At 55.1% G+C, this 27,644-nt stretch overlaps 1 protein-coding gene across 6 annotated transcripts; it reads left to right on the forward strand.

The window, feature by feature from the left end:
* Window positions 1-14,420: 14,420 nt before the first annotated feature.
* Tbx1 (T-box transcription factor 1) lies at window positions 14,421-25,230 on the forward strand. 6 transcript variants are annotated; one of them, XM_069994771.1, is made up of 9 exons: window positions 14,421-14,457; window positions 17,671-17,790; window positions 19,002-19,371; window positions 21,217-21,318; window positions 22,146-22,317; window positions 22,844-22,999; window positions 23,614-23,681; window positions 23,762-23,862; window positions 24,268-25,230. In XM_069994771.1, the coding sequence occupies exons 2-9, from the start codon at window positions 17,757-17,759 to the stop codon at window positions 24,753-24,755; spliced, it is 1,491 nt and encodes a 496-aa protein (XP_069850872.1). In that variant the 5' UTR covers window positions 14,421-14,457; window positions 17,671-17,756; the 3' UTR covers window positions 24,756-25,230. The 6 variants fall into 6 exon arrangements, with proteins under 6 accessions (XP_069850872.1, XP_069850873.1, XP_069850869.1 ...); XM_069994772.1 differs by lacking the exon at window positions 14,421-14,457 and adding an exon at window positions 15,304-15,328; XM_069994770.1 differs by lacking the exon at window positions 14,421-14,457 and adding an exon at window positions 16,912-17,119.
* Window positions 25,231-27,644: the final 2,414 nt, after the last annotated feature.

A 27,644-nucleotide genomic window follows, 5' to 3' on the forward strand; every position in this document is an offset into this window, starting at 1 on the left:
TGATTGTCCAGGGAGCATAGCCCAAGGGGTAGGCGAGGAGTCAAGGTCATGATGTGGGGAGCCCAAGAGAGCCTTTCAGCTCCAGAGACTCAGCCCCACCATGACATCACACTCTCCAGGGGTTCCCAGAACCTTTCCCTAGGGACACTGAGGCCCAGGCCCTTCCTGCCCAGTCAGAGATGGAGCTCTTATCCCTCCCACCCTCATCCCTCCCACCACCCCCACAGGATGTTTCCAGGGAGGAAATGGCTGCTCCCAGCCACACCAGCATTGCTGGAACCCAGGGCCACTTCCTGCCTTGCTTGGGCCTTAGTGTTCTTCCCCTCATTCTGCCAGCCTGGGCTGGACCCCACACTTCCTGCCCCCATAGTATGGGGGGGCATGGGTGTTGTGTTCTCACACAGACTGTTAGGTACTAGACTCCAGGGCCTCCCCTAGTGCCTTCCATTCTGTACCATGACCCTGAGCAGAGGAGACACAACTTGCCCTATCCCCAAAGTTCCTCAATGACACAAACAGCCTCTTCCACACTCACCTTGCTCTGGGATCACCTGATACCTCCAGGCCCATCTTAGGGGGAAGGGGATGTGGGACTCAGACATACTCAGTTCATCCTAGAAGCTTATGGCTACATCAACATCCCCTTGTCTACATCCCCCCAGCACTGGCCTTGAACCAGCAGCTGTCCTGGACCTAATGGGTCTTAGGGAAGAGGTCATGGGCAGCCTGGTCTCCAGGGGAGGTCACTCTTCAGCCCAGCTCAGGTCCACCAAGTTTCCTGCCCCCCCCTTTGACCCCAGATCTGGGTAAGTCTCTGGGTCACCCTCCTGGATCCCCTACTCTCTAGCAGCAGGAAACATCACTGAGGGGCTGGCGGGTGGGGGGGGGGCTGTAGACTGGGACAGCAGGAGCTGAGGACAAGGCTGATGCTCTGGACGGAAGCAGCCGCCCAGTCTCCTCTGAGCTTCAGGAAGTGGGGGTCTCGGAAGCTTCCTCTGGGCCAGACGTGTCCTCAGTGGGGCTGAACAGCTGGAGGGTCAGAGGCCTGGCCACAGCTGCCCCTTCCTTTCTGACCAGTCACCAGTTGAATGACCCCAACTACAGCAGGCCTCAGGCTGGATAGCTGGGTGTCTCTTGGGCCCCCACAGGTGGCTGGCAGACAGGGCCAGAAGGGTCTGAGTCCAGCCCAGTGTGAGATACCTACTGTGGTTGAAATGGGGTGCTAGGGCTCAGGAGCACATGGCAGGGTCTGCCTAGGCTTGGCTTGTATTCCCTCTGGCCAGACTTCCCTCAAACCTCAATCTACCCATCTCTATGGTGAAGCATTAGCCACTGGCCCCACCAGACAGAGAAGCTAGCAGAGGAACAGGAGTGGGGTACGTGGGCAGGGCCTGCCAACCTCTATGACCCTGTGTTGCTGTTACCATTGTCATGATTGTTATTGCTATTATTATTTACCAGTATTGGTGTTTGAACTCGGGGACTTTGTATTCTGCTTGCTTGACAGGTGCTCTATCACTTGAGTCATGTCTCTAACTCAAAATTTTGCTGGTTTAGAGATGGAGTCTAACAAACTTTTCTGCTTGAGTTGGCTTTGAACCTCAATCTTCTGGATCTCTGCCTCCTCAGTAGCTAGAACCCTGCTTTATATTGCTATTATTCACAACACAGGCCCTATTCATGGGCCCACCTGATGTTATCCTAAGTTGGAGATCCAGCCCCCTCCAGGGCCTTTTCTCCCACTGGTGCCAAGTCCCCAAGTTTGGCTCCCCATGAGCCCAACAGACACAGCAATGAGTAACCTGCTCAGGCTCTGCTGGGGGACAGAGCCATGGAGGCTCGTGGACATGCAGGTAAAGCCCTGGACTAGAGAGGTCCACAGGGCAGAGCAAGTGTGGGGACACGAAAGACCCCATCTTAGGGATCTGGGTTATGATCCCAAAAGCACCAATAAGGAGGGTATGGATATTGGTGTCCCTGAGTTTCTTCCTTCCTAGGTCCCTGGCCCAGAAGAGTCTCAGGGTAGGTAGAGGCCAGCACCTCAGCTCTGTTGTGTTTCTGAGCCTGGCTGACCTGTCCTGGGCCCACACATGATGAGCCGTTGTCCATCAGCACAGCCAGCCCCTCTGGCCATCCATCACCAGCCGAGGGCCAGCCTGTTTGTTTTGCCAGCTCTGTGTCACTCCCTGGGGTGGGGGGTGGAGGAAATGCCATTTTCTGCCTGGTGGGAGGGTGGACAGCAGGAGTGGGCAGGGCATCAGAGGCAGGGCCAGGCTGGGTTGTCATGAACCCCTTGGCTGGTTCACACCCTTGAGAAGTCCCTAGCCTTACCCTATTCTGTGCCTCTGTGTCCACATTGGCACCAAGACAAGTGACATTAGTATCTTCCAATCATTCTCACAGAGGCTGTCTCCAACCAGGTCACTCACCCCTGCCCCTGGTGCTGTGAAAGGGTGGGCTCAGGTGTCAGCTGCCACCAGGTGGGGGGTCTCCAATCTGAAATCCAAGATGCTTGATGCTAGCTGTCCATGCTGGCCATGGGGAACAACTCCAGGGCTAGGGCTAGGCTTTAGAATTAATGGTTGTTTGAAGGTAGGAGCTACCAGAAGATCTAGAAGGGTCTGGGTGCCATCTTGGAGACATCCCATCTTGATATCAGAGCTAGGGACCTGCGGCTACAGTAAAAGAGGTAACACGTGAAGAACAGGGGAGAGATCCCGCATCAGGAGTGGGCAGTAGCCATGGGGCAGTACAAGAGCTTGTTGTTCATGAAAGTATAATGTATGCTGGATGCTAGTGGCTCACACCTGTAATCCTAACTATTCAGAAGGCTGAGATATGAAGATCCCAGTTCAAAGCCAGCACTGGCAGGAATGTCTGTGAGACTCTTATCTCCAATTACCCACCAAAAGCAAACAACAACAAAAAGCTGGAAGTGGAGGTGTGGCTTAAGTGGTAGGGCATCCGCTTTGAGTGAATAAACTAAAAGACAACCTAGCGTCCCAAACTAGCAGAAAAAAAACACAAAAGACAAAAAAAAAAAAAACCATTCCAATGTTACTCCTCAAGGAACAATAATAAAATGATTCTTGAATACCGACTACTGTGTTATGCTTGTTGTATCCACCTTTTTCACAGATATATATCTATATTTTTATATATTACATATGTATGAATTAGACCTTCATTTATTTATTTATTTTTATTTTTATTTTTATTTATTTTTTTGTCAGTTTTGGGGCTTGAACTCTGGGCCTGGGTGCTGTCCCTCAGCTCTTCAGCTCAAGGCGAGCGTTCTACCACTTGAGCTACAGCGCCACTTCCGGTTTTCTGGTGGTTTATTGGAGATAAGAGTCTCACAGTCTCTCCTTCCCCAGGCTGGCTTTGAACCACGATCCTTAGATCTCAGCCTCCTGAGTAGCTAGGATTACAGGCGTGAGCCACCAGCGCCTGGCTAGACCTCCATTTAATGCAAATTATATTTGTGTGTGTGTGTGTGTTTCTGTGTGTGTGTGTGTGTGTACTTGAACTCAGGGCCAGTGGCTAGCCCTTAGCATTTTCACTCAAGGCTAGTAATCTTCCACTTGAGCCACAACTCCACCTCTAGGGTATTTTTGTTGCTGTTTCATTTTGGTTTTGGTGGTGGTGGTTAATTAGAAATAAGAGTCTCAAAGACTTTCCTACCCAGGCTGGCCTCAAACTTTGATCCTTAGATCTCAGCCTCCTGAGTAGTTAGGATTATAGCCATGAGCCACCAGCTGCTTGGGTTTTTGTTGGTGGTGGTGGGTTTTGTTGTTGTTGTTGTTGGGTATTTTGGTTGGTTGGGCTTGCACTCAGGGCCTGGGCACTGTCCCTTAGCTTTTGCACACAGGGCTAGTGTTCTACTACTTTTGAACCACAGCTCCACTTCCAGTTTTCTAGTGGTTAACTGGAGATAATAGTCTCACTGACTTTCCTGCCCAAGCTTGCTCTGAACCATGCTCCTTAGATCCCAGCCTCCTGAATAGTTAGGACTACAGATATGAACCACCAGCACCTAGCTGTGTTTGTTTTTGAGATATATCTTGCCATGTACCCAGGCTGCCCTTGAACTACTGGGCTCAAGTCATCCTCCTACCTTCGCCTCCAAAGTAACTGAAACTACAGACATCAGCTACTGTGCCCAGCCTGGGGTTGCCTTCTGCTGAAGCCTCAGACCTCTGTCTTTATTATCTGATCCATCCTATGGTCACTCCTCACACCCTCACTCCTAGGCTACCATAAAAGATCTGTGGACAAGGAAAGCAAGAGTCTTAAGTCCACACTGTCTAGGAAGGGGGCATGAGGCCCCTGATCTTAGAGTGGATGAAGCACAGACTGGACTTTAGGACCAGTTTCCCAAGAGGCTTCCATTGTAGGAGGTCAACCAGAAGCCTTGGGCTGCAGTGAGGAAGATGCCTGCCTATCCAGCCCTTGAGACTGCATCCCACTGCCCTCAGGGAGGAAAGGTCTCCTACCTTCCCCACAGGAACCCCGTTCACATCCCTCCTAGGAAGCTCTGCTGATCACACAGCAAATCTTCATTTGAGAGCAAATCTCCTCCTAGAAATCTCTTCCCTTAATCCTGAGCTGCTTTCTCTGCCTCTGTGTCTTCACTGGATATCTGCAGGGTATCGCTCGCCCTATTAAATCTCTGGAAATTAAAAGCTACTGTGCCTTAAATGAAGACTTTGTCAAAAACACAGGCAACAAAGCAAAATCAGGCAAATAGGATTACATCAAACTAAAAAGGTTAAGCTCTGCAAAGAAAATAATCAATACAGTATACAAACAATCCCCAGGATGGAAGAAAAACTTTGCCAAGTCCATCTCTGATGAGGAGTTGATAAGCAAAATATAGAGGAAACTCGGAGAATTCAACAGTAGAAAAAATAAATTCTAAATAGTCTGTCACCAGTGGCTCATGCCTGTAATCCAAGCTACTTAGGAGGCTGAGATCTGAGTATCACAGAGCCAGTCCAGGCAGGAAAGAAGGAGAGACTCTTTTCTCCAATTAACTACCCCCAGAAAAGCTGGAAGTGGAGCTATGGCTCAAGTGGCAGAATGCTAGCTTTGAGCAAAAGAAACTCAGGGACAGCACCCAGGCCTGAATTCAAGGCTCAGGACTCTCTCTCTCCCTCTCTGAAATATAATTAAAAGAAAAAAGGGCTGAAAGCATGGCTCAAGTGACAGAGTGCCTGAATGCAAGGTCCTAAATTCGGGCCCTAGTACAGCAACACAGAGAAAGAAAGACAAAAAGGAAAGAAGGAAGGAAAAGAAGGAGGGAAGGAGGAAGTAAAGGAGGGAGAGAGGGAAGAATGGAAGGAGGAAAGGAAGAAAGAAGGGAGGGAGAAAGGGAAGGAGGAAAGGAAGGAAGGAAGGAAGGAAAGAAGGAAGGAAGGAAGGAAAAAAGGAATGGGAATGTAACTCAGGAGTAGAGCACTTGTCTAAGGCCCTGAGTTCCATCTCCATCATTGTCAAAAAAAAAGAAAAGGAAAGAAAAAGGCTAACAAGTGTGGTTTAGGATATGGAGAAAAGGAAAGGGAACCTGTGCACATAAACTGTGCGAGTATAGATTAAAACAATTATATTGAAAAACAGTATAAAATTCCTCAAAATTAAAATTTTAATTACCATATAATCCAGTAATCCAGCTATGGGGTCTACATCCAAAGGAAATGAGGTGTCAGAGAGACCTTTGATTCCCATGTTCATTTTAACACTGGTTACAGTAGCCAAGAAATGGCAACAATGTATATGTCTATCAAATGTCAATTGAATAAAGAAAGCACGGTATATCCATTCAAATGGAGTATTATTCAACCATAAAAAGGGTGGAATCCTGTCATTTGCCACACATGAATGAACCTGGAGAATGTTATGCTAAATGAATCAAGCCAGCATAGGAAGACAAATGCCACATGATCTCAAATACAGAATTTAAAAACTTTTTCTGGTACTGGTGGCTCACACCTGTAATCCTAGCTATCCAGAGGATTGAAGATTGAAAGTCCATGAGAGTCTATCTTCGAAGCAACCAGCAAAAAGCCAGGCTGAAGGCCTGGCTCAAGTGGTAGAGCACTAATTGTAAGCAAGCAAGCCAATCAAGAGCACAGGCCCGGAGTTTAAACCCTAAAACCAGCCTGGTGCTAGTTGCTCCTGCCTGTAATCCTAGCTACTCAGAAAGCTGAGATCTGAGGATTGAGATTCAAAGCCAACCCAGGCAGGAAAGTCTGTGAGACTCTTATGTCCAATTAACCACCAGAAAACTGGAAATGGCACTGTAGCTCAAAGTGGTTGAACCCTAGCCTTGAGCAAAAAAGCTCAGGGACAATGCCCAGGCCCTGAGTTCAAGCTCCATAACTGACAAAACAAAAACAAAAAAAACCTAAAACCAGCAAATGCAGTACAATACAATAAAATACAAGGGTTTTTTTCTTAAAGGAATTAGAATGGTGGTTATAGGAACCAGAGAAATTAGAAGGAATGGGCAATGTTGGCCAAAAAATACATAATTACAATCTGATAGGAATAACTTCAAGAGATCTGTTGTACAGCTTGATGTCTATAGTTAGTGACAATACCATGTGTTCTTTATTTTTTTTTATTAAATAGTTCTACAAAGTGATTTCAACTCAATAAGTTAGATTATAAATACAACACTTCTTGGTCACTATCACCCCTTCTATCATTCTCCCCTATCTTTCCCCTTCCCTTCTCTCAAGTTACATAGTTCAACTTTAACATAATGTATGTTGATTATAATGACTGCATTAGCTCACCCTTCCTCTCTCTACTCATGGCCCCCTTGTCTCCCCTCCCACCCCCTCTACCCCCACAAACATGTTTCAGCTTCCTGGTATTCATTTTGTTAAACAGTTCGTCAAATACTTTGTATTCCTGAAAAGTGCCAAGAGACCAGAGTGTGAGGTTATTTGTTAGCTACATCTAACCATTCCACATAGTGTATATACATGCTCTAATTCACTGTGTTTTGCATGATACACACAATCTTTTTCTTTTTTGAGCCAAGAGCCACTGGCTCATGACTGTAATCCTAGCTACTAAGGAAGCTGAGATCTGAGGATCACAATTTGAAGCCTACTCAGCCAGACAAATCTAGTACTCTTATCTCTAATTAACTCCCCCCCCCAAAGAAAATGAGCCATAAGTGGAGGTGTGGCTCAAATGGTAGAGCACCAGCCTTAAGAGAAAAAGGCAAGTGAGAGTTCAAGGTCCTGAGTTCAAGCCTCTTGTACATCCCCCCCCACATACTTTTTGAACATTCTAAATTTTAAAAATTTAAAAATTAGTGATTGTAGCAGATTTAGGAAAGCACAGACTTAGCCTAGCTAGGTAGAAGAACTTCAGAAGGGGTTCTGGGATGAGGGCCACTCCCCCCCACCCCCCCAGGAAGCAGGCAGAGGCAGCAAAGCAGAGCCTGGAGCCCTCATGGTGTTGAGGGATGCCACTCTGAGGTGGGTTTATCTGGCAGTGGTTTATCAGTTCAGAAGGAGGGGACATAGGTTGGGGGGGTGGGGGCAAGGGAGAATGTATATCCACACAAGAGCCAGGACCTAAGTAAATGGACTACACAGGAATTCTACCAAGATCCAGGTTTAGCTCAGGTGCTGTCACCTTACCTGCTACATACCCACTTTGTCAGGGTCACTGCCTCAGTTTCTCCAGGCTGGGTTTAACCTCCAGCTGCTCACATCTGCCCCAGGGCCTGGCCGTCTTCAGAGACACCTGAGACCGCCTGGCGCCTGCCCCCACACAGTGTGGAATGGCCACTGGTCCTTGGGTCCTGGCAGGAAGCCTGGAGGGAGGGGCAGGAGTGGATTCAGGGAACCAGTGAAAACTCATATCCGGATGTCTGTCTGCCCGGCACAGCTGTGCCAAGCACCTACTTAGCATTAATGGGCAACCAGCTCTTCCATGCCACCCCACAACCCTTTCTTTGTCTCTGAGGCATGACTGTGAGGCTAGCTTCACCCAGCCGCTCTCAGCCTCAGTTTCTCCATTTGTGGAGGACCCCTCCGTGGGGTAGACCCTCCCTCTCCTAGCCCCAATGCTGAGGAGTCCTTCATCTTCTCTCCCCCTTCTCCAATAGTTCCTCCCCATTCCACCCCCACATGACCTCAGAGTCTTCAACAGCTTAGTGAGGACCCAAAGGTGGAGGGGAGGGGGGACTTCTGCCTGGGCAAAGCAAGCCCATCTCAGCCCAGAGAACCTGTTTAGAGGACTTCCTGGGGAGAAGGCCCACAGACAGGGGCTCTGGCCCCCAGCCTCTACTCCTCCGTCAGGCCCATCCCCATCCAGCCCCGCAGCTGTCTCTGCTCCCATCTCCCCCGCCCGCCCCCAGGACTCTTATTTCACTGAGGAGATTAAGACCACCTGGCAAGAGCCTCCACCCTCCCTCCTAGTCTCTAGCCCCTGGAGGTGCCCTCCTGCCCCTCCTGCTTCTCCCAACCCCATGTTCCCACGAAGCCCCACACCCTGCCCTGCCAGAGTCTCTGTGCCCCTCTGATGGCTTGCTCCACATATCTCCCCTAAAGCCCTTCCTCCCTCCTCTGAGAGCCCCCAACCCTCTCGACTCCACCTTCCCTGCGCTTGGTCCCATTCACCTCCTGCCCAGGTCTCCTGCTGTCCTTGCCAGGTGCTGGGAAGAGACCTGGCCATCAAGTGCTGTCCAGGATTGTGAGCTCCCAGCCTGAGCCCTTGCTCTGGTCCAGCCACCAGCAGGCGGGGAGTAGGGAGTGGGGGCCCCACTGACCACATGGGGGTGGCCAGCAGGGCCTGAGGCTGGTCCAGACAGACCTGAGAGGAATCTGAGCTCTGCAAACCGCAACTCTGAGCTCGCCTGTTTGTTTGCTTTTGAGAAATTCCAACCTGGTTCAGCAAAGCCTCAGAGGAGGGAAGGGATTTGTCAGAGCTGGGGTGGGGCTGGGGCCACACTCTCGGACCTGGGGAAACCGAGGCTATGTGGAGGCACGTAAGCCAATGGGAAAGCCAGGCAAAGTGAGATTCTAACTGGGAGGGCGTAGCTGACATGCCACATCTGAAACCCCAGACCAGGCTTGAAGACTGTGCATGAATGGCAGAGTCCAGGGTTGCCAGACTCACAGTGTTGGGGACCAGCAGGGATGAAGGGGTGACAGCAGTGATGGTGGCATCAGCTGAGGAGCTATGATTGAGAACCAACACAAGATCCCTCTGTCCACCTTAAGGAGCCTCAAGCATAATTCCACTTCTCAGATGGAAACAGTATGTCTAGGTACATCCTAGACCCAGAGACACACAGGGCAAGGCTCACTTCTGATACCATCTCATGACAAGTGGGTTATACCACTGCTCAAGGGCCCTGTCTCTGTGAGCCCTTGTGCTTTCCACCATCCTCCCCAGGGGAGGCTGGCATGCAAGCCCTGCAGGCCAGGGGATCTGGAATCTCCCTTCCAGCTTCTGTCCCCAGCAGAACACAGTGGTGCTGGCGTGCTCGGGCCCGCAGCAAAGGGACTACAAGGCCTTCATCTCTCAGGCTACTCTATCCTTGTGCCAATCTGTTGTGACAACAATGTCTCTGCCACCTGCTCCCAGCTAAAACAGCTCACCTGCCTACAGTTAGCCCCCAAAGACAAAGGGGAGGCAGCCAAGGTGGGCCTGCTGTACACAGTGAGCACATAGCCTCTGGGTACTAGGCTAGGCATCTGGACATGGTTTAAGGCCAATGGGGATGATCCAGCAACTCTGGGAGCTCTGGCAGGGAGCAGAATGGACAGGGAGGAGCGTGAAGCATGGTGCTGGGGGTAGGGGTGGGGGCGGTAGGAGCCAAGTCTGCAGTGCATTTTGGCTGGATTTCTAGTTTCAGTTTCTCCAAATAACCATACTTTGCTGTCAAAGTGAATGTGCACACTAGAATTAATTGAGCATTGGACAAAAGTTCTCAGTCTGATAGGTTTTGTTATTTAAAATACTTTAAATGCCAGGTGCTGGTGGCTCACACCTATAATCCTAGCTGCTCCATCAGGCTGAGATCTGAGGATCGAGGTTCAAAGCCAGCCTGAGTAAAAATGTTCATGAGACTCTTATCTTCATCTTATCTCCAATTAAGTACCCCCCCCCAAAAAAAAGAAAAGAAAAGAAAACGCAGAAGTGGGGCTGTGGCTCAAGAGTAGAGCACTAACCTTGAGCAAAGAAATCTCAGGGACAACGTCTAGTCACTGAGTTCAAGCCCCAGGACTGGCACACAGAGAAAAAAAAATGACAACAAACCTAAAATTCCTTCAACTCACATCTGTAATCTCAGCCTCCTAGCTATTCAGAGGGCTGAGATCTTGGATCAAGGCAGTCTGGGCAAGAAATATCATGAGACTTTTATCTGTAATTATATCCACCAAAATGCCAGAAGTGGGCTGTCTGGCTTAAATGGTAGAGTGTCAGACTTGAACAAAAAAGCTAAGGCACAACACCTAGGCCCTGAGTACAAGCTCCAGTACCGCATGCATGCTCATAAAAAGGAAAAGGGGAAGGGCTAAGGATGCAGCGCAGTGTTAGGACACTGGCCTGGTATGTGCAAGGCCCTAACCTCAATCACCAGCCCTGAAAAGGAAATGAAATAAAATAAAATGCCTTAAGGGGAAAGATGGAGTAGTAGAGTGACTACAGGAGGGTCTCAGGCCTGCCAAGCTTTTCTGGTTCCTATTATCACCAAGCTAGACCCAGTTGCTGAGCATGGAGCGTGACTCCCAGTGACTTTGCCCAGAAGCTTGTCCATTGACTATGGTAGAATCTTCCAGTATCTAAGACATTGGCCAGTCAGAGCTTCTCCAAAGGGCCATCACCAGAGAATGTCACCTTCAGGAAACACCCAGCACAAATGTACGAACTGATGGAAATATTTTCTTCTTCCTACCCCATGCAGCAAGCATCATGTTCCCCAGGAGCCTTGTTGAAAAAGAGTCAAAGGCCCCACTATGACTGAAATCCATGACATCAGGAGTGAAGGTGAGTGACAGCAGTCTCTGTGAGTGACAAGCTTGCACACATGTGCAGATCTGTGCCCATGTGGGGTACATGTTGCTGTGTGTGTACCCTCTTTTGTGGATGACTGGGTTTGTGCAGTGTCACCCTTATGTCTGCGCTCATGTCTGTGTGCCTGACAGCATATTCCCCTGAGTCCAGGCATGCCTGCCGTAACCATATTATGGTATGTTATGATTATACATTCAAGAAGTCCATGGTGTGTGGACTCAGGTCCGCTCAGTGTTATGTGTGACATTATGTGACACATGTGAACATGGTGGTAGGGTCCCCAAACATGGGCACATGGGAAATCCTATCCAGTTGGGGTGTAGACCAGAAGAAACTGGAGAAACGATGAGTATGGATCTATCTTCAGACCACTTACCCTCAGCCAGCAAAGCCCCTGAAGAGGGGCTTTGGAGACCTAGCTCTTCCCCTGACCGTGTAGCATTTTCTGCTTGGCCCATGGAGGAAGGGAAGGGGCTGTTTTCCCCAGTAACTCCCTCCATAGCACCTCACCTCTGCCTGACAGCACCTGGGGTGGAGGGGCTCTTGTGGCCAGAAGATGGACAGCTGCCTCCCCATGTGGCTGGATTCTCCCGCCAAGTGGGCAGCTAAATCAACAGGCTCAGAAATTGGAGAGGGTCTCAGGCTCTGGCTGTCCATCAGTCTGTCTGTTTGTTTGTTTGTTCTGGGGTTGTGGGAACTTCCAGCCTATAGGGGGCCCTGGTGCCCTGAGAGGTCGGGGGAAGCAGGAGGTGCTGTCACCCATCTGGCCAGACCCATCCTTCTCCCCAGATCTCCCCCCATCCGCCTTTCTGGGCACTTGGCCCCATAGTGGGGAAGGGGACCAATGGTAGGCAGGACGCAACTGTCCCCAGCTATGTGACACTGGCCTACTGCCTCTCAGCTCTCAGTCTAGTCACAGCAATGAGTATTTCTGTCTTGTTTTCTTTCTTCCCTTTCTTTCTTTCTTTCCTTTTTTTTTTTCTTTTAGAAGTACTGGGGTTTGAATGCAGGTCCTTGTACTGATATGGCTGATGCAGTATCCCTGAGCTATGCCCTCAACCTTGTTTTATTGCTGGTTATTTTGGATATAGCCTGAAACCCAAATCCTCCAGATCTCAGCCTCCTGAGTGGCTAGGATTACAGACATAAGCTACCGGCACCACCAACACAAAACCCATAGGAAATTTTATTTTATTTTTGCAATCCTGGGACTTGCTAGTCTGGCACTCTTACCATTTGAAACATATCTCCAATCTGTCGTGTGTGTGTGTGTGTGTGTGTGTGTGTGTGTGTGTGTGTGTGTGTGTGTGTGTGTGTGTGTGTGTGTGTGTGTTAGTTCTAGGGCTAAAACTCAAGACCTGGACACTGTCCCTGAGCTGCTTTGCTTAAAGATAATGCTCTACCACTTAAGTCCTAGTTCCATTTCTGATGTTTTGGTGATTAATTGGAGATAAGAGTTTCTAGACTGTCCTTCCCCAGTCTGGCTTCAAACTGCTATCCTCAGGGCTCAGACTCCTGAGTAACTAGGATTACAGGTGTGAGCCACCAGTGTCCAGCTTGTCTTCTTTTATACCCAGCTTTGCCACCTTTCTTATGTCAGCTTCTTTGGGTCTCTCTCCATTTTTCTTTCTGCTAGCTTCTCTCAACTGTTCTTTTTATTCATCTTGTAGTCACCAGGTCCCTGGGACCCAAGAACTGGAGTAAGCACTGTCCTGGCATGGAGGGAGTGGGGCTTAGGTGATGCCACACATCTGCTCACCCCAGCCAGCATCCTCACCATGCCACCAAACTGACCCTCTAAGCTGTTCCTAATTTCCTGGACTTTGCCAAAAATTTAATCAGATCTACATGTTTGAGCCACTCAGTCCCCTCCTTAGACCATTGCCCCCCCCCACATGAGCACTGTGGAACTGGGGGTGCTATCACCTATCTGGGTGAGGGTCCTGCTTGCTGTATTTTGTCACGCCCTACAGTGCTCAGCACACTCTTTGGCAAGGACTTCCTTTCAGTAGAGGGATGCCCCTGGCTCAGAGAGGACAGAAGCTGCTGTGGTGGGCAGGGCCAAACGGCCTTGAGGGGTGTGGTGATTGGTGAAGAGGGTTTGCATCCCTTCTCCAACCTCACTAGGCAAAGTTTCTGGAGGCAGCTGCACTGGATAGCAAGGTGAAAGGAGGCAAGCGCTCCTCTGGAGACACTTAACAGGGACTGTCCCTTCCTCACCCTCGGCCTGGCCCAGGTTCTGGATCCACCTCCCAGACACATCTGGAGCTGCAAAGCTCAAACCCATATTCATTCGTCTATGGCACTTATACCAACGGGTGCAGCATGCAGGCAGGAAGTGTGACATGGCTTTGATGCAGAGCCGGTGCTGTTAGTACCAGCTTCTTTGGAGCCAGGCAGGCTTGGGGCATCTTGGGACCAAAGATGGGTGAGAGGCCACAAACAAGTGACCCTGTGATTGTGCAGATGCAGAGCTCCTATTGGCTGGGTTCTCCCTCCTGGCGCAAAGTCTCCACTGTCACAAAGTCTCCTGTAATGTATCCATCACCATTGCCTCAGGCAAAGCACCTTAGCAGGCGGAAACACTCCCAAAGGGGACCCTGTTCACTTCAGAGGCACCAGCCAGTGTGTTGGGATCTGGGAAGGACAGAGGCTTCCAGCTCATCTGCCTCTCCCGCCTCAGACGAAGGTTGAGTCTTTGGTTGACTTCAGTGGGACGCTGAAGACTCGATGTATCCCAGGCGGCTGGGGCCTGGGCGGAGCTGCTGACAGTCAGCTAGGAAAGGCTGGGCACTGGCTGCGCTTGGGGAAGGACCTGCTTTCTTGGAGACCTTGAGGCCAGTGTTAGAGGCAATTTGTTACCATAAGTCCTGAAAGGAATTAACCAGAGCACTGTAAAGCCAGGTCCCACTATGTTTCTATCAAAGTCCCTATGGGTCACAGCTTGATTCTGCCACTTGGAGCTCTGCTTTCTGGAAAACGGGGGAGGGTCATCTCAGAGCACCCACCCTTGCTCTAAGAGGGTAGGAACCAACACGGGGCGGGGGAGGGGGGACAGCTGGTCCTGCACACCTTGTTTTGGGGATCTGTGTGCTGTGAACACACCAGACAGGCACACCAGGGTGTGCGGATCTTCCAGAGCTGGGATCGCGGCTGCCTGCGCTGAGCGGAATTCTCAGCGGCAGGCGGGCGGGCAGGCAGTGTCTTTACAATGGACGGAAAGCTAGGAACTGGCCGGTGGGCGTGGGGGGCCTGTCGGAGGCTCCCCTGGGGGAGCCACGTGTGCCCAGGGGAGGCGGAGCTGGGCAGATAACTGAGCAGCCAAGAGGCCGCCTCCCGCACACTGGGGAGAAATCTTCAGAAATTTGGCTTGTTCCGCGTCCAGCTCTGAAGATGCCAGGCCAAAGGGTGAGTGAGTTGGGGCACATCGGACTCCAGGGGGCAATGCTGGGGTGCAGCCCAGCACCTACGCGCGGGCTTCTGGGAGCCAAGCCTGTTGGGTTTGCTCAGTCCCACCCTACCCCTCCAACCTCCCATTCTCATCCACGCTTCTGGTCCCCACATTTTACCGCCAGTTTCAAAGCCGAGCCTGGCGTTGCAGGCCTGTAAAAACGAGTTTTAGAAATCGAGAACGCCCTCCGCTTCCCAGTCCCCTCGCGTGGCGAAATGCGGGTCCCCTCACCGCATGGCGCGTGGAGGAGCAGAGCGCGCATCTCAGGTCCCAACTGCGCAGGGCGCCCTAAGGAGTCCGGTCCGGGGCGGCTGCTCGCGACCCCGCACCGGGACGCGCTCTCCGGGTGCGCACCGGGCCGGCTCCCAGCCAGGTCTCCTACCTCCCGGCAATGGAGGCGCGGCCGGCAGGGGGAGCGAGGCGGAAGGGAGACGCAGCCGGTCCAGGTGAGGGAGGAATACTTCCCGCGGGCGAGGCGCAGCGTTCGTGCGGGTGCGGAACAGGCAAGTGCCGGGCCATTAAGGCCCCCGGGTAGTGCGCTCCCTCGGGGCCTACGGGAGGGCACGGATTATGGGGCGGCGACGGACCGAGAGGAGCTCGGGTGAGTAGCCGGGAGGCTGCGGAGGCCAGCGAAGCTCCGGTTCAGAAGACGGAGAGGAAAAGTCCCAGGAGCCCTGCCCAAGAGGCGATGAAGAAAGCGGGGCTGGAGGCTCGCTCCCTCCGCCTCGCGCTTCCAGGACTTCGGGAAGCCTTTGGGTCCCTGTAGCCAATGACTTCGAAAAGGTCCCCGCGTTGAACTTCGGGGCTGGGGCTTTCGCGGTCCAGCGGGTGAGTACCCGCAGCGGGTGTCCAGGGTTGGCTGCCGGCAGAGGGCTGCGTGGGGTCCCTCACCGTTCCCCAGAGCTCCGCTGTTTGCTAGGGTTCCCACCCTAGAAAAGCCCGTTGGCTTTTCTGTGGCGCGGTTGCCTACCCAGCTCTTCCTTTAATGGCGTGAAAGGGTTAATGGGGGCTGAAAGAAATGCTCTCTTAACTACTTGAATCAGGAGCTCTGGGGGCCTTGGGGCCGGGCCCTAAGGGGCAGACTCCGTGTCCTCAGGATGCCTGGGGGGTTTTCACTTTCACTTCTTGTTTCTCGGGGTTGCCCTTGTGTACGGTCTCAAACCTGGCTTGTACACACCTATAGGTGTGTATAAGGTAAAACCTCGGGCACCCCACATAGTTGGGCACTATGAAAAACTTAGATGAGCACCCACAGTAGCTCTGATTTCCATGTTCCCATCTACCCACAGCCTGCACTGTCCATGGCTCCTCTGGTGCTGGGCATCACTACCATGACCTGCCCCACCCGTGATCCTTGCCACCTGCAGAAAACCTCATCTCCCTTCCATCAGGGGTGGGCCTCCCGGGGGTCCTGAAGGCAGTGGGCTGGCCCTGCTCAGGAAAGAGGGAAGGGGGACCTGGAGCCCAGCTGCCCACCCCCTGCATTCCTTATTCTTTACATTGTCCTCCCAGGTCCCCTCAGTGAAAGACAGAGATCACTGTCATCGTTAGTTCCAAATGGCCCCTCAGAGACCAAGGAATGCCCTGGTGACAGTTGCCCTTTCCTTACAGGGTCCATAAGGAATCCAGCTGCAGGCTGGGGACAAGCCAGGGCCTCCTCACCTAGGCACAGTTACACACACCACACCCAGCACCCAGCACCATCTGTGTTCTGACCCAATACACACTATACTCCTGGCCATATGCTCCTTCTTGGACCGAAGTCCAGAACCAATCCCTTCACACTAGAGTCCACTGCCTTGGTCTCCAGTTTCTGGGCCTTCCCAGCTTCCGGCTAGTATTCTGTACAGTCCAGAATAAGAGGCCTGAGATTGTAAAAGCCCAGGGAGAGGCTGCCTGCCTCCCACTCCCATCCCCAACAAGCAGAGCATGAACCTGCAAGGTCATAGGCAGAAAGGCCTTGGAAACCTGGCAGCCAGGGCCTTAGAACAGGATCAGGGAGGATTCTGGGAAGCTGGGAGGCTGCAGGCTTCATACCTAACTGGAGAGACCCTGGACAGAGAGGCCATGGACACACTGAACTGGCCAAAGGAGGACCCAGAGATAGGAGACGACACAGACCAAATCAAGAATTGGCATGGAGATGTATGCCTGAGCCTAGAGGCGAGAGGCTGAGGAGCTGGTCCTGAACCCCAGTAGCAAGGCCTTCCCCGCTGCTCAGGCTGGCTGGAAGGTGGCAAGGGGCAGCACCCGACCATGACCATCCGGCCTGAATTTCTCCAACGTGTCCTCAGCTCCCTCGGCCGGCCAGGCCCCGCCCCCGGCCCTCCCGGTGCGCAGGGAGGTCGGAGGAGCGGGCACTGCCCACCCTCCGGATGTAAAAGCGTCCTGGCCAAAGGCAGGCAGTACGGCGGGTGCGCATGACGCTGGGGCTCCCAGGCTGCGCGGCCTGGGCGTCGTCCCCTCCCCCTCAGGTCTCCAGCCAGGACAGCAAACCGTCCTGAGGGGGTCTGTGAGATTATTTACTGGGCTAGGGCCTGTCCCGAAGCTCCGAGGAACGGAGGACTCCGAAGCCCTGGGGCATTTGTCCGAGGCCAGCGCGGGAGCTCTCTCACCCAGGTGCAGGGGCAGCCGGGGAGGAGAAGGAGGCAGTAGGGACCAAGGGCAGACGCAGAGCTGGTCTCGGAGCCCTGGGTGCTTCATCAGTGTTCTGCCACCTTTGGCTGGGGCTGGGTGCTCTCCACATGGCGGCTTGACCTCTAGGGCAGTAAAAGCTGACCGTGGCTTCGCTGAACAGAGAGAAGTTCGATCTCCGCTGGAGCAGCGGGATGTCCAAGGGGCGTTGGTCACCGAGGGCTCTGAGACCAGAGGCGAGGGGCAAAGAGCTTGGAAAGCAAGAGGGCCCTGAACTTCCAGGGCGCTCCACCCGTTCGGGCTCCTGGGCCGATATTGGCTCCAAATGGGGGGCCCATGACGCCATAATCCCTTGGGCCTGGGGCCGGCGGCTGTGAGTGGCACCATAGGCTCCCGCCCCCGGGCTGGGCTGGGCGCGGTGCGGCTGGGCGCACGCAGTCGGAGGCGGCGCCGGCCAGGCCGCTGGGCGCCTATGGACGCGCGGAGCCCGCTGTCTCCCCGGGCCAGCGCGTTCAGCATCGCCTCTCTCGTTGCAGCCGAGGCCTCGGAGGGCGCCGCCCACCGGGCCCCCGGCCCCAGCGATCGGGCGAAACTTCGCCTGCAACCAGGATCCCCGGCCGGGATGCACTTCAGCACAGTCACCAGGGACATGGAAGGTGAGCTTCTTGGCCGCGTCTGCAGCGGCCGCCCGCCAGCCCCCTGCCTCGCTCGGGTCCCCTGAGGTCTTGCCCCTAAAAAGTAGAGGGTGCTCCTGGAGGAGTAGGCTCTAGCGTTAAGGCTGGGGCTCTGGCGCCAAGAGGAGGGGTGGGCATCCCCCCTCCCCAAGCCTGTGCACACAGTAGCCTGGGGCCCCAGCCTCGGGGACTGGCACGCAGCTAGGCTAGATGGAGGCCTGTAGGAGGGGATTGGAAGCGGGAAGCAAGAGGGACTGTAAGCTTGGAGAGGCAAGACGAAGCAGAGAAGGTAAAGAAGGGTCAGGGAACACAGAAAAAGGAAAAAAAACACACAAACAAAACAACAGAAACGATGAAGGCAGCCAAGAGGAAAAGGCATTGAGAAAAAAGGAGAGAAAGCACGATAAGGACGTAGGAGAGAAAAAGACAGGAAAAAAAGAAATAAAGGCAAGAACGAAAAAGAAGAGAGAACGTGAAGAAAACATGTGAACACAGACAATAAACTCATTAAAAATAAAGAACAAGAGAAAGACTCCAGGTTTTATTTTTTTAAAGAAAGGAAAACATGAGTAACAGGACATATAGAAATGGGGGGAGGAGGTAGATGGACAAGACAAAGAGTGAAGAAAAGCCTAAATGGAAGGACATTGTAAAAAAATGGAAAGTAAAACAAATAAGAAGCTAGAGATATTGGGAAAGGCAAAGATGGATAGGAGGAACAGTTTTTAAGTGGGGAAGACAAAGGTAAAGAAATAAATTGGGAAAAGAAAACTCCAACGCGGGAGGGCGGCAGAGCAGGGGCCGCGGATGGGCCCGCCGCTCCGGGGAGCCGGTCCGGGCGGTCGGGGGGCCCGGGCCCAGCGAGCCGCGGCGGGCGGGCTGGGGGCCGGGAAGGGGGGGAAAGGAGGGGGAGGGGCGAGGGACGGGGGAGGGGAGCGAAGCCATTGTCTCGGCGCGGGAGGGGGGGCGCGGGGCGGGGCGGGGCGGGGCGCCTCCTCGGGGCCGGCCCGCGGTGTGGGGCGGCGCGGCTCGGGGCGCGTGCTGCGCAGCGCCCGCCACTCGGCCCGCGGCGCGGGACAGCGCTCACCTCGGCGGCAGCGGGGGCGGCGGCGGCGGCGGGGGCCCTCGGGTCATGATCTCCGCCGTGTCTAGTCCGTGGCTCACGCAGCTTTCGCACTTCTGCGACGTTGCAGCCTTCACGGCCAGCAGCCTGAGCAGCCTGGGGGCCGCGGGGGGCTTCCCGGGCGCCGCGTCGCCGGGCACCGACCCGTTCGGCCCGCGCGAGCCCCAGCCGCCACGCTACGATCCGTGCGCCGCCGCCGCCACCACCCCCGGCGCTCCGGGCCCGCCGCCGCACGCCTATCCGTTCGCGCCGGCCGCGGGGGCCGCCACCAGCTCCGCCGCCGAGCCCGAGGGCCCCGGGGTCAGCTGTGCGGCCGCCGCCAAGGCGCCGGTGAAGAAGAACGCGAAGGTGGCCAGCGTGAGCGTGCAGCTGGAGATGAAGGCGCTGTGGGACGAGTTCAATCAGCTGGGCACCGAGATGATCGTCACCAAGGCCGGCAGGTCAGGGCGCCCCTCCCCGCGCGCCGCGACCCTCCCCACGTGCTGCCACGCTCTGGCTGCGCGCCGAGGACCGATGCGCTCGAGGGGGGCCGAGAAGCCGGGTGGTGGGCGGGGGGGGCGCGGCCCAAACACCTGCGGGCTCCTCCGGGCCTTGCCGCCTTCTTCACTCTTCGCTCTCTGCGGTCCCGGCTCCGGCGACAGCCGCCCGTACGGGCGCGCAGGAGGCAGGAGGCGGAAAGAGGTTTCGACATTCGCAGCCCCCCCACCCCCCGGACGCTCCGGGGCCAGGGGGAGCAGCGGCTGGAGGAGGGGGATCCTCCACCGAGGGGCCTGGCCGGCCAGATGGTTCGCAGTGGGTTCTACCTCAAAGGAAATTTCAGTTTGGGTTCCTGAGTTGAGTCTATGACGGCAAGATAAAGAGTAGAAAGCAAGCGATTTGCCTGGATGGTTTTTAAGAGAGAATGAAGACCCTCTAAAAAAGAGTGCGCTCAATTCGGTGGAAATTTCGCTACCCCGTTTCCTCAGGTGGTTGTGGGCCCAGCTCTGCACAAGCCGGGCGTCTGCCTTCCAATCGGCCTGTATTTGTTTTAAGGGCTAAGAGAGAAGGGGAACAAGTTTTGCAGATGCTCCCGATTGACCAGAAGACAAAGGCGGGTGCTGGGCTGTGTCTAATGTACACACACACCAGCTCGGTGTCGGCGCAGCCAAGGGGATCTATCTCAGAGTCTGTTTGCAAAACCTTCTGGTGGTTTCTGTTTCCCTGCTGCGCAGTCTTCCTGGGGGAACTTGAGGCCTGTCCTGCGATCCTGCTGTGTGGGTTTTCTCCAGGCTTCTTTTGCTGGTCGTGGGTACATGGACCTCCTCAACAGCGGCAGGACCCGTGGGGTCCAACCCAGCCCAGCCTGGATCCTGTCTGCAGCCAGCTTTACTCTAGGGGCCGGTATTCGGCAACACCCGGCAGCTCCCAGAGGCTGGGTCGGGGTGGCAGGACGCCTGTCAGAGTCCTAGTATGTGTTTTGTCTACTGTCTGCAGCAAGTTGCTTTTGAGGGGAGGCAGCGGGAGAGGAAAAGGAGGCCAAGGCTTGTGTTGTTCCCCAGGCCCAGGGACTGCTTCGGTAGCACTGCCAGTGAGGGCTGGCCTATTGTCAGAATGTCCTTTCTAGATCCCTGGTGGGTTACGGAGTTGGGGTCCGGAGGAGATTCGATATAAGCCAAGTCCTGCCTGGGAGGCTGCATCTTGGGGTTCTGCGTCCTGAGGGAAGCAGGAATTTGCCTGTGTCCTGCGGAAGGTGGGGGACACTCCAACATTGGGCCAGGCCTGAAGAGTTGGGGATCTGAAGTGTCAGCCATGCCTCGCGGCAGACAGTGGGGAACAACCGCAGACCCCACAGAAAGGGCAATGGAGATTCTTGCGAATGTACCCGTACTCAGTTTCGCTTTGTTGGAGCCGGGAGCTGCTTAGATCAAGCTAGGGAGGCTATGTGGCGGGAGGAGAAGCTGGTGTTAGGGGAACCTGTGTTTTAGGGACCCTGATTCCAAGGCTAAGTTCAGGAAGCTAAGGAAGCCACACACAGGGAAAAGCTGTGCATATACAGGCAAAGGTGGCAGAAGAAGCTTGGGGCTCCAAGGCCTTGGATCTGAGGCCTGGCCTGCCACTCACTTGCCGGTGATTGTGTAGTTCGCTGAGATAGAATGGCGGCTAAAAGGTTGGGTAGAAAACGGCAGGCAGCTGGGAGGGAGACCAGAGGGGTCTACTAGTGAAGGGCTGCCAGTTCCCTGGGGAAGTCAAGGCGTGGCAGCCCTGTCCTCCCCCACTGAGGTGACCTGAGGTCCCAATACCCTCAGGCGAATGTTCCCCACGTTCCAAGTGAAGCTGTTCGGCATGGACCCCATGGCTGACTACATGCTGCTCATGGACTTCGTGCCGGTGGATGACAAGCGCTACCGGTGAGCCAGACCCTTTCAGCCACTTGGGTTATGTGTACTTGGGACCTGGGAAGGCACTCTAGGAAGCACTAGATCTGCAGGTGACTGACTCCAAGTGTCATCTATAGCATGAAGTTCTCAGGTGCCTTTGCTGACTTGCCCCTTTTATCTCGATCTGCATCCTCCCCTTCCCAGTGAACCCCAGAACTCCACCACATCCCTTCTCCAAAGCCTGCCTTGGGAAGTCACAGCTTTAGGCCCAAAGCAACTCTGACACCCTTAAGGTGGGTGTGGGGCCCAGAGTGGCCTGAAGGGGGTGGGCCAAGCACACGGTCCTTGGTTTCCTCCTGTCTCCCTCTCCCAAGAGGCAAGCCTGTGTGCTTAGTCCCCTTCCCCCATCTCCAGGGAACCCTCAGTCCCAGAGCTTGGCCGGAAAGGTGGGGTGGCCAGGAGAGATTATGCAGGGCGGGCCTTGGCTGCTAGGACAATTAACAGCAATTAATAAAAGTGAATGAGCACTGCCCCGTGCCTGACGCCATCTGGTCAGCCATGTTGCATTGAGGTGGGCAGACCCGTATGCATCGAAATGAGGAGAGGAGGGGAGCAAGGCCCCCTCTTTTGGTGTTCCAGTAGTGCTGGGTTCCCAGCTTGTTTGGGGTATGGGGGCTGGTGTAGATTTCCTGTTTTCTACAATCATATTATTAAAAGCTTGCAGTCCATATGACTTTGGAGGGTTTGAGCTCCCTGGTGAGGAAGCTCCTTATTCACTTTTGGGGTTCACTTCGCATATTAGGCAGCGCCCTTCTAGTTTACCTCAATGTAGCATAACCCCACCCCCCACCCCATAGGTATGCCTTTCACAGCTCCTCTTGGCTGGTGGCAGGCAAGGCAGACCCTGCCACTCCTGGCCGCGTGCACTACCATCCTGACTCGCCAGCCAAGGGTGCACAGTGGATGAAGCAAATCGTGTCCTTCGACAAACTCAAGCTGACCAACAACCTGTTGGACGACAATGGCCATGTGAGCAACCCCTTCTCAGCTTCAGGGAAGTCCTTCCTGCAAGCCCTCTGGAGTCTTCCGAGCCAGAGACAGAGCTAGACTGGCAGTGGGTCAGGCCTCCAGGAAGGGACTTGGAGACCAGGGACCAGGGACAGACACTTAGCTCTCACCCCACTCCTAGGTTTATGTTGGAGACTTTTTTAATTGGAAAAGATGGAGGGCTATGTGTGAGGTTGGAAGGAAGCTCATAGAATCGGGGCCAGTGAGGCTGCCTTCTGGCTGGGCTGACCTCTTCCCCTTGAAGCCCCCCTTGGCAAATGTTCAGGATCTAAGAAAATCTACATTGATTGTTTGCCACTTGGAATTTTTTTTTCCTGGACACCCCAAATGGGTCACACAGCCGGGCCTAGTTTAAGTAACAAAGGGTTTTGCCCAAATCACCCGAGGAAATCCATTGCCTCCCCAATTCCTCTGCCTGTGTCCCTTCTCCACCTGGGATCTGCCATCCAGCCTCACTACTGGAGCTGATCCCCACCCTGTCTTCCAGATTATTCTCAACTCCATGCACAGATACCAGCCCCGCTTCCATGTCGTCTATGTGGACCCTCGAAAAGATAGCGAGAAATATGCAGAAGAGAACTTCAAAACGTTTGTATTCGAGGAGACACGATTCACCGCTGTCACTGCCTACCAGAACCACCGGGTGAGAGCCTGCCTGGAGGTCTCTTTGGGAAATGGTGCAACATTTACTGGTCGCCACAGCAGGGATGGCAGGCTGTGGATCCTGGTAGAGCACAATCCAACTGCCCTCCCCTCCTCTCCCCTCCAGACCTTAAGCTGCCCCCCTCCCTCTGAGCAGGCTGCCCCAGCCTCCTATCAGTTTGACCTCTGTGCGGGGACTGTCACTGCAGCCTGAAAGTTTGTTTTCCAAACCATTCCGGAAACTTCCCATCTGGGGCCTGATCTGAGGTTTACCCAGATTCCTAGGGCTCCTCACAGTTTCCCCCACTGAGCTGTGGGGGGCGGAAGTGACCACATTCCCATCCCAGTCAGGGGCACGAGGTCCTTACCCCCATTTATTTGGGGTGGCAAAGAGAGGGTCTTCTAGTGAGAGAGGGCTCCCTGACCCCCTACTGAAAGAAGGAAACACAGTGTCCCTGGAGCAGGGGGGCAGCTGGGGCCCGATTCCGGTCTTGGCAACGCAAAGAGGTGCGCCCTGGCCGGGTGTCTCCTGACACTCCCCGGCTGGCCGCCGCCAGGTCGGGTGGCCGCGGGCTGCAGGGTCCCAACTTCTTTCTCACGCTCCTTCCCCTGCAGATCACGCAGCTCAAGATTGCCAGCAACCCCTTCGCCAAAGGCTTCCGAGACTGCGATCCTGAGGACTGGTGAGTGACCTCTGGAGAGCGCGAGTGCCCAGCCGGGCGCCCGTCGAGGACATCGCCCTAATCTACCTTCCCTCCCGTAGGCCCCGGAACCACCGGCCCGGCGCGCTGCCGCTAATGAGTGCCTTTGCGCGCTCGCGGAACCCCGTGGCCTCTCCCACGCAGCCCAACGGCGGGGAGAAAGGTAGGATCTTGGTCCTGGGATCCAGGCCCGTATCCCCGCGCGAGCGCGCGCGCGCGTGCGCACGCTCCCGTCCTGGGCCGACGGCCGCGCCCGGCCTCGCCTGCACCCCCGGGGCGCTCGCAGCCTTCGCGCCGGTTGCACAACGACCTGGCGGCGGGCAAGCGCGCACTCGCCCGCCCGACGGCTGCACCCCGCCTGTGCGCCCCGCCCGCCGCTGCCGCCGGCGGAGGGGCGCGGGTCCCCGGGACGGGCTCGGGGCGCCGGCGGTGAGGGGCTCAGCAGGCTCGCCAGGTAGTGGCGGCGGGACCCCTGATCGCGGCCTCGCGCCTCCTTAGCTAGAGTCCTTCTTCGAGGGATCTCGGCGGTGCAGGCGGACCGCGCTCACTCCCCGGCTCTCCCCCGCAGACGCGGCGGAAGCCCGGCGAGAATTCGAACGCGAGACGGGAGGGCCGGCCATGCTGAGCGACCCCGCGCATCCGCCGCAGCTGCTAGCGCGAGTGCTGAGCCCCGCGCTGCCTGGCGCAGGCGGCGCCGGTGGGCTCGTGCCGCTGCCCAGCGCATCCGGAGGCCGGCCCAGTCCCCCGCACCCCGAGCTGCGCCTGGAGGCGCCCGGAGCCTCGGAGCCCCTGCATCATCACCCCTACAAGTACCCGGCCGGCGCCTACGACCACTACCTCGGGGCCAAGAGCCGGCCGGCGCCCTACCCGTTGCCGGGCCTGCGGGGCCACGGCTACCACCCCCACGCGCACGCGCACCCGCACCATCACCACCCCGCCGTGAGCCCGGCTGCGGCCGCCGCCGCTGCCGCTGCCGCCGCCGCCGCCGCCGCCGCCAACATGTACTCGTCGGCCGGGGCCGCGCCGCCCGGCTCCTACGACTACTGCCCCAGATAACGCGCGCCGCCGCCGCCGCGCTCGCCGCCCGGGCCCCCGGCGCCCCGCGCAGCCCCGAGGGCCGGCGGGGCCCCCGTCCACCCGGCCCCAAGGGCCATCAGAAGACTCCTGCTCCCAACCCCGGGGGCCACCGCGGGTCTCCCCTTCCCCAGCCTCGAAGCCATTGGGGTCCCACCAGCCCCCCCCAGGACTACGGCAAGTCTCCGGGGTCCCCCTGTCCCCATAGTTCCCGCGGGTTCCTCCCCAGCCCCCGAGGACCCACGGGGCCCACCCGCCAGTGCCAAAGCGCCCGATCCGAGGCGGAAGGAAGTGCTAGTATTTATTGTTCTCCCCGAGACCGCGTCGCCTCCGGCCCGGCCGGCATCGCAGCGTTAGACGACCCGAGAGAGCCCCGCCCGCACGCCGTGTAGATGCGTGTAGATAACGTGTAGATTCTGTAGATACCGCGCCGGCGCCGACTGGATAAACGGTTTCGCCTTTTTTCCAAGCTGCCTGTGCGTCCTTTTATTTGCGCCCACCTTAGATCGGGCCGGGAATCTCCGAGAGCGGGAGTCACCGGACACTTGCCAATTTTGGAGTCTCCATCTCCCCAGCCCCGACGAGACCCTGGGAGGCTGGGAGGCTGGGAGGCTGGGAGGCAAGGGGGGGCGGGGGGAGGCGCGGGGTCCCTGCGGTGCTCGCCCCACCTCCTCCCCATTCTTCTGCCACCTCCTCTGGGCGCTCTCCTGCCAATCATTCACACTCCCCCCTCCCCCAGGACTGGCAGTTATCAGTCCCACCTTTTAAATTCTGCACACCTGCAGTTGTCTCCATTCTAGGACTTGGATTCCCCAGCCCTGATTTCTTTCCCAGACCTATGCTTTATTATGCAAACTGAAGAATCGTCATAACAGCCTGGGAGGAAAGAAACCTTTGACCCGGATAGGATTGTGGAAAGACAAAAGGCAGGCAACTGTCCTGTTCCCCTGGCCTGGCCCCAACCCAGGCCTCCTTTTCCCCCTGTTTATTGACTTTGTTCGCTGTGACTGCCCCCACAAAGTGACCTGGACAGGGGCGATGCACAATGACAGTGGTCATGAGTCATCTCAAAACCCATGTATGAAGCATTTTTTCCCCCGGCCAGGTGGCTGAGGGACCTCTCCCCATGAACTCAACACCAGGGATGGGCCCTAGGAGCCCTTTGATCCCTCCCTTCCTGAATCCAAGCAGGAAAAGCTGACCACCAGTCAACATCAAGGCCAACTTGGACGTGATGAACAGGAAGTGCATGTGGCCAGGTTCTGTCCAGACTCTCTCTGTCCCAGGGTGTTTGTGGCAGTCCTGCTTCCCAGGCCACCTGGTTCATCACTTCCTATGTGGCAGTGGCATCCTGAGTGCCGCCTCTCTAAGGGATAGACAGGCATTTCCAGAAGTTGACCCTGGACCAAACCCATCCTGATTGTATTTTCTCTCTTGCTCTGAAGCTACTGAGGGTTTACTAATTGGAAAGCAGGACCTATTTTCACGAAGCTGGTCTAGGAGGGGAAGGGATAACTAGGCCCACCCAAAGCCTCACGGGACACCTAGTATCTAGCACTCCATTGCATCTGCCCAAGTGGCCAGCAAGCTCCCTGGACACATCCTATGAACAGTAATATCCATTCGTGATCCTGGATCCCACCCTGCCCTCAGCTTTAGCTCTCCCTATGCCTGTGATAATGGCTTCTGTTTGGGATAGCCAGTTACCCATTTGCAGCCTCCCCTTGTGTAGAAGGCCAGCAACACCAGGCCTATAAAGACTTATAGGCTGGAGTTTGTCCTGCAGAGGGCGCTGGGCAGTGTCAGGCCTCCCCCTCTCTCCAGTGGAATGCAGCCATTCCACACCCTTTCAACCGGCCGAGGATCCCTGGGGACATCAGTGGGGAAGAGCTGTCAGAGAGACCTCAGCTTTAGCTTTGTTCAAAGCTGAAGCCGTGAGCTGTCCCTTGAATGAATAACAGTGCCCAGTGTTATGAGTAGGGGCAGAACATACCACGAAGAGTAGAGACTTGGAGTGCGCAGCTTACAGGTCTTGTGTAGATGTCCCTGAGCACTCTGAGATGGCCAATCAAGATGGGGAACTGCCCTGCTGTTCAACTGGGCCACTACAGTCAGGTCCCTCCCCAGCTCAATTCCAAGTACTGGATAGCTAAGTACTGAAGATCACCATCCTGGAAGAGACAAACTCACCTGCCCTACACTGGGATAACAGCTCTCAAAGGCATATAGCTTGTTTTCCCTTGCCCCACCCACTCCTGGTAGGTTTGGATTTTTAAATGAGAACAACCCTGGCCGTCAGCGTCAGAAGACCTGCTCACATCCCTCCTTCTCTTCTTTCCTTCTTACTCCCTCCCCCCTCTCTCTTTCTTTCTTCTCCCTTCCTTCATTCCTTCCTTTCATGCTGGTATGGGGGGGAGGGGAGGAAGGCGGCTTGAATTCAGGTCCTGAGCACTGTCCTTCAGCTTTTTTTGCTCAAAGCTGGCACTCTACCACTTGAACCATAACTCCATTTCTGGTTTTTATTGTTGTTGTTTTTTGTTGGTTAATTGGCTATAAGAGTTTCACATATTTTCCTATCTAGGCTGGCTTCAAATCTCGATCCTGAGATCTCAGCCTCCTGAGTAAGATTACCAGAGCCATCAGCACTCGGTTCCTCCATTTCTTAAACAAGAGCCTACTGAGCACTTCCCAGCTACTACCCTGGCTACTGTTTGCACAGAGCTGGTATCATGTGGGCAGCTACCTCTGGACAGCCCTGTGTTGCCCCAGGAAATGGTTTTCTAGCAGTTTTCTCTCTGTGATTGCCTATGTTAGTGTATCTGTCACTACCAAATGTAATTATTGGAAGTTACCCCCAAGGTGATGGCATTA

Source organism: Dipodomys merriami, unplaced genomic scaffold (genome assembly GCF_024711535.1).
Source record: "Dipodomys merriami isolate MVZ:Mamm:240054 unplaced genomic scaffold, mDipMer1.0.p SCAF_45, whole genome shotgun sequence".
Classification (NCBI taxonomy): domain Eukaryota; kingdom Metazoa; phylum Chordata; class Mammalia; order Rodentia; family Heteromyidae; genus Dipodomys; species Dipodomys merriami.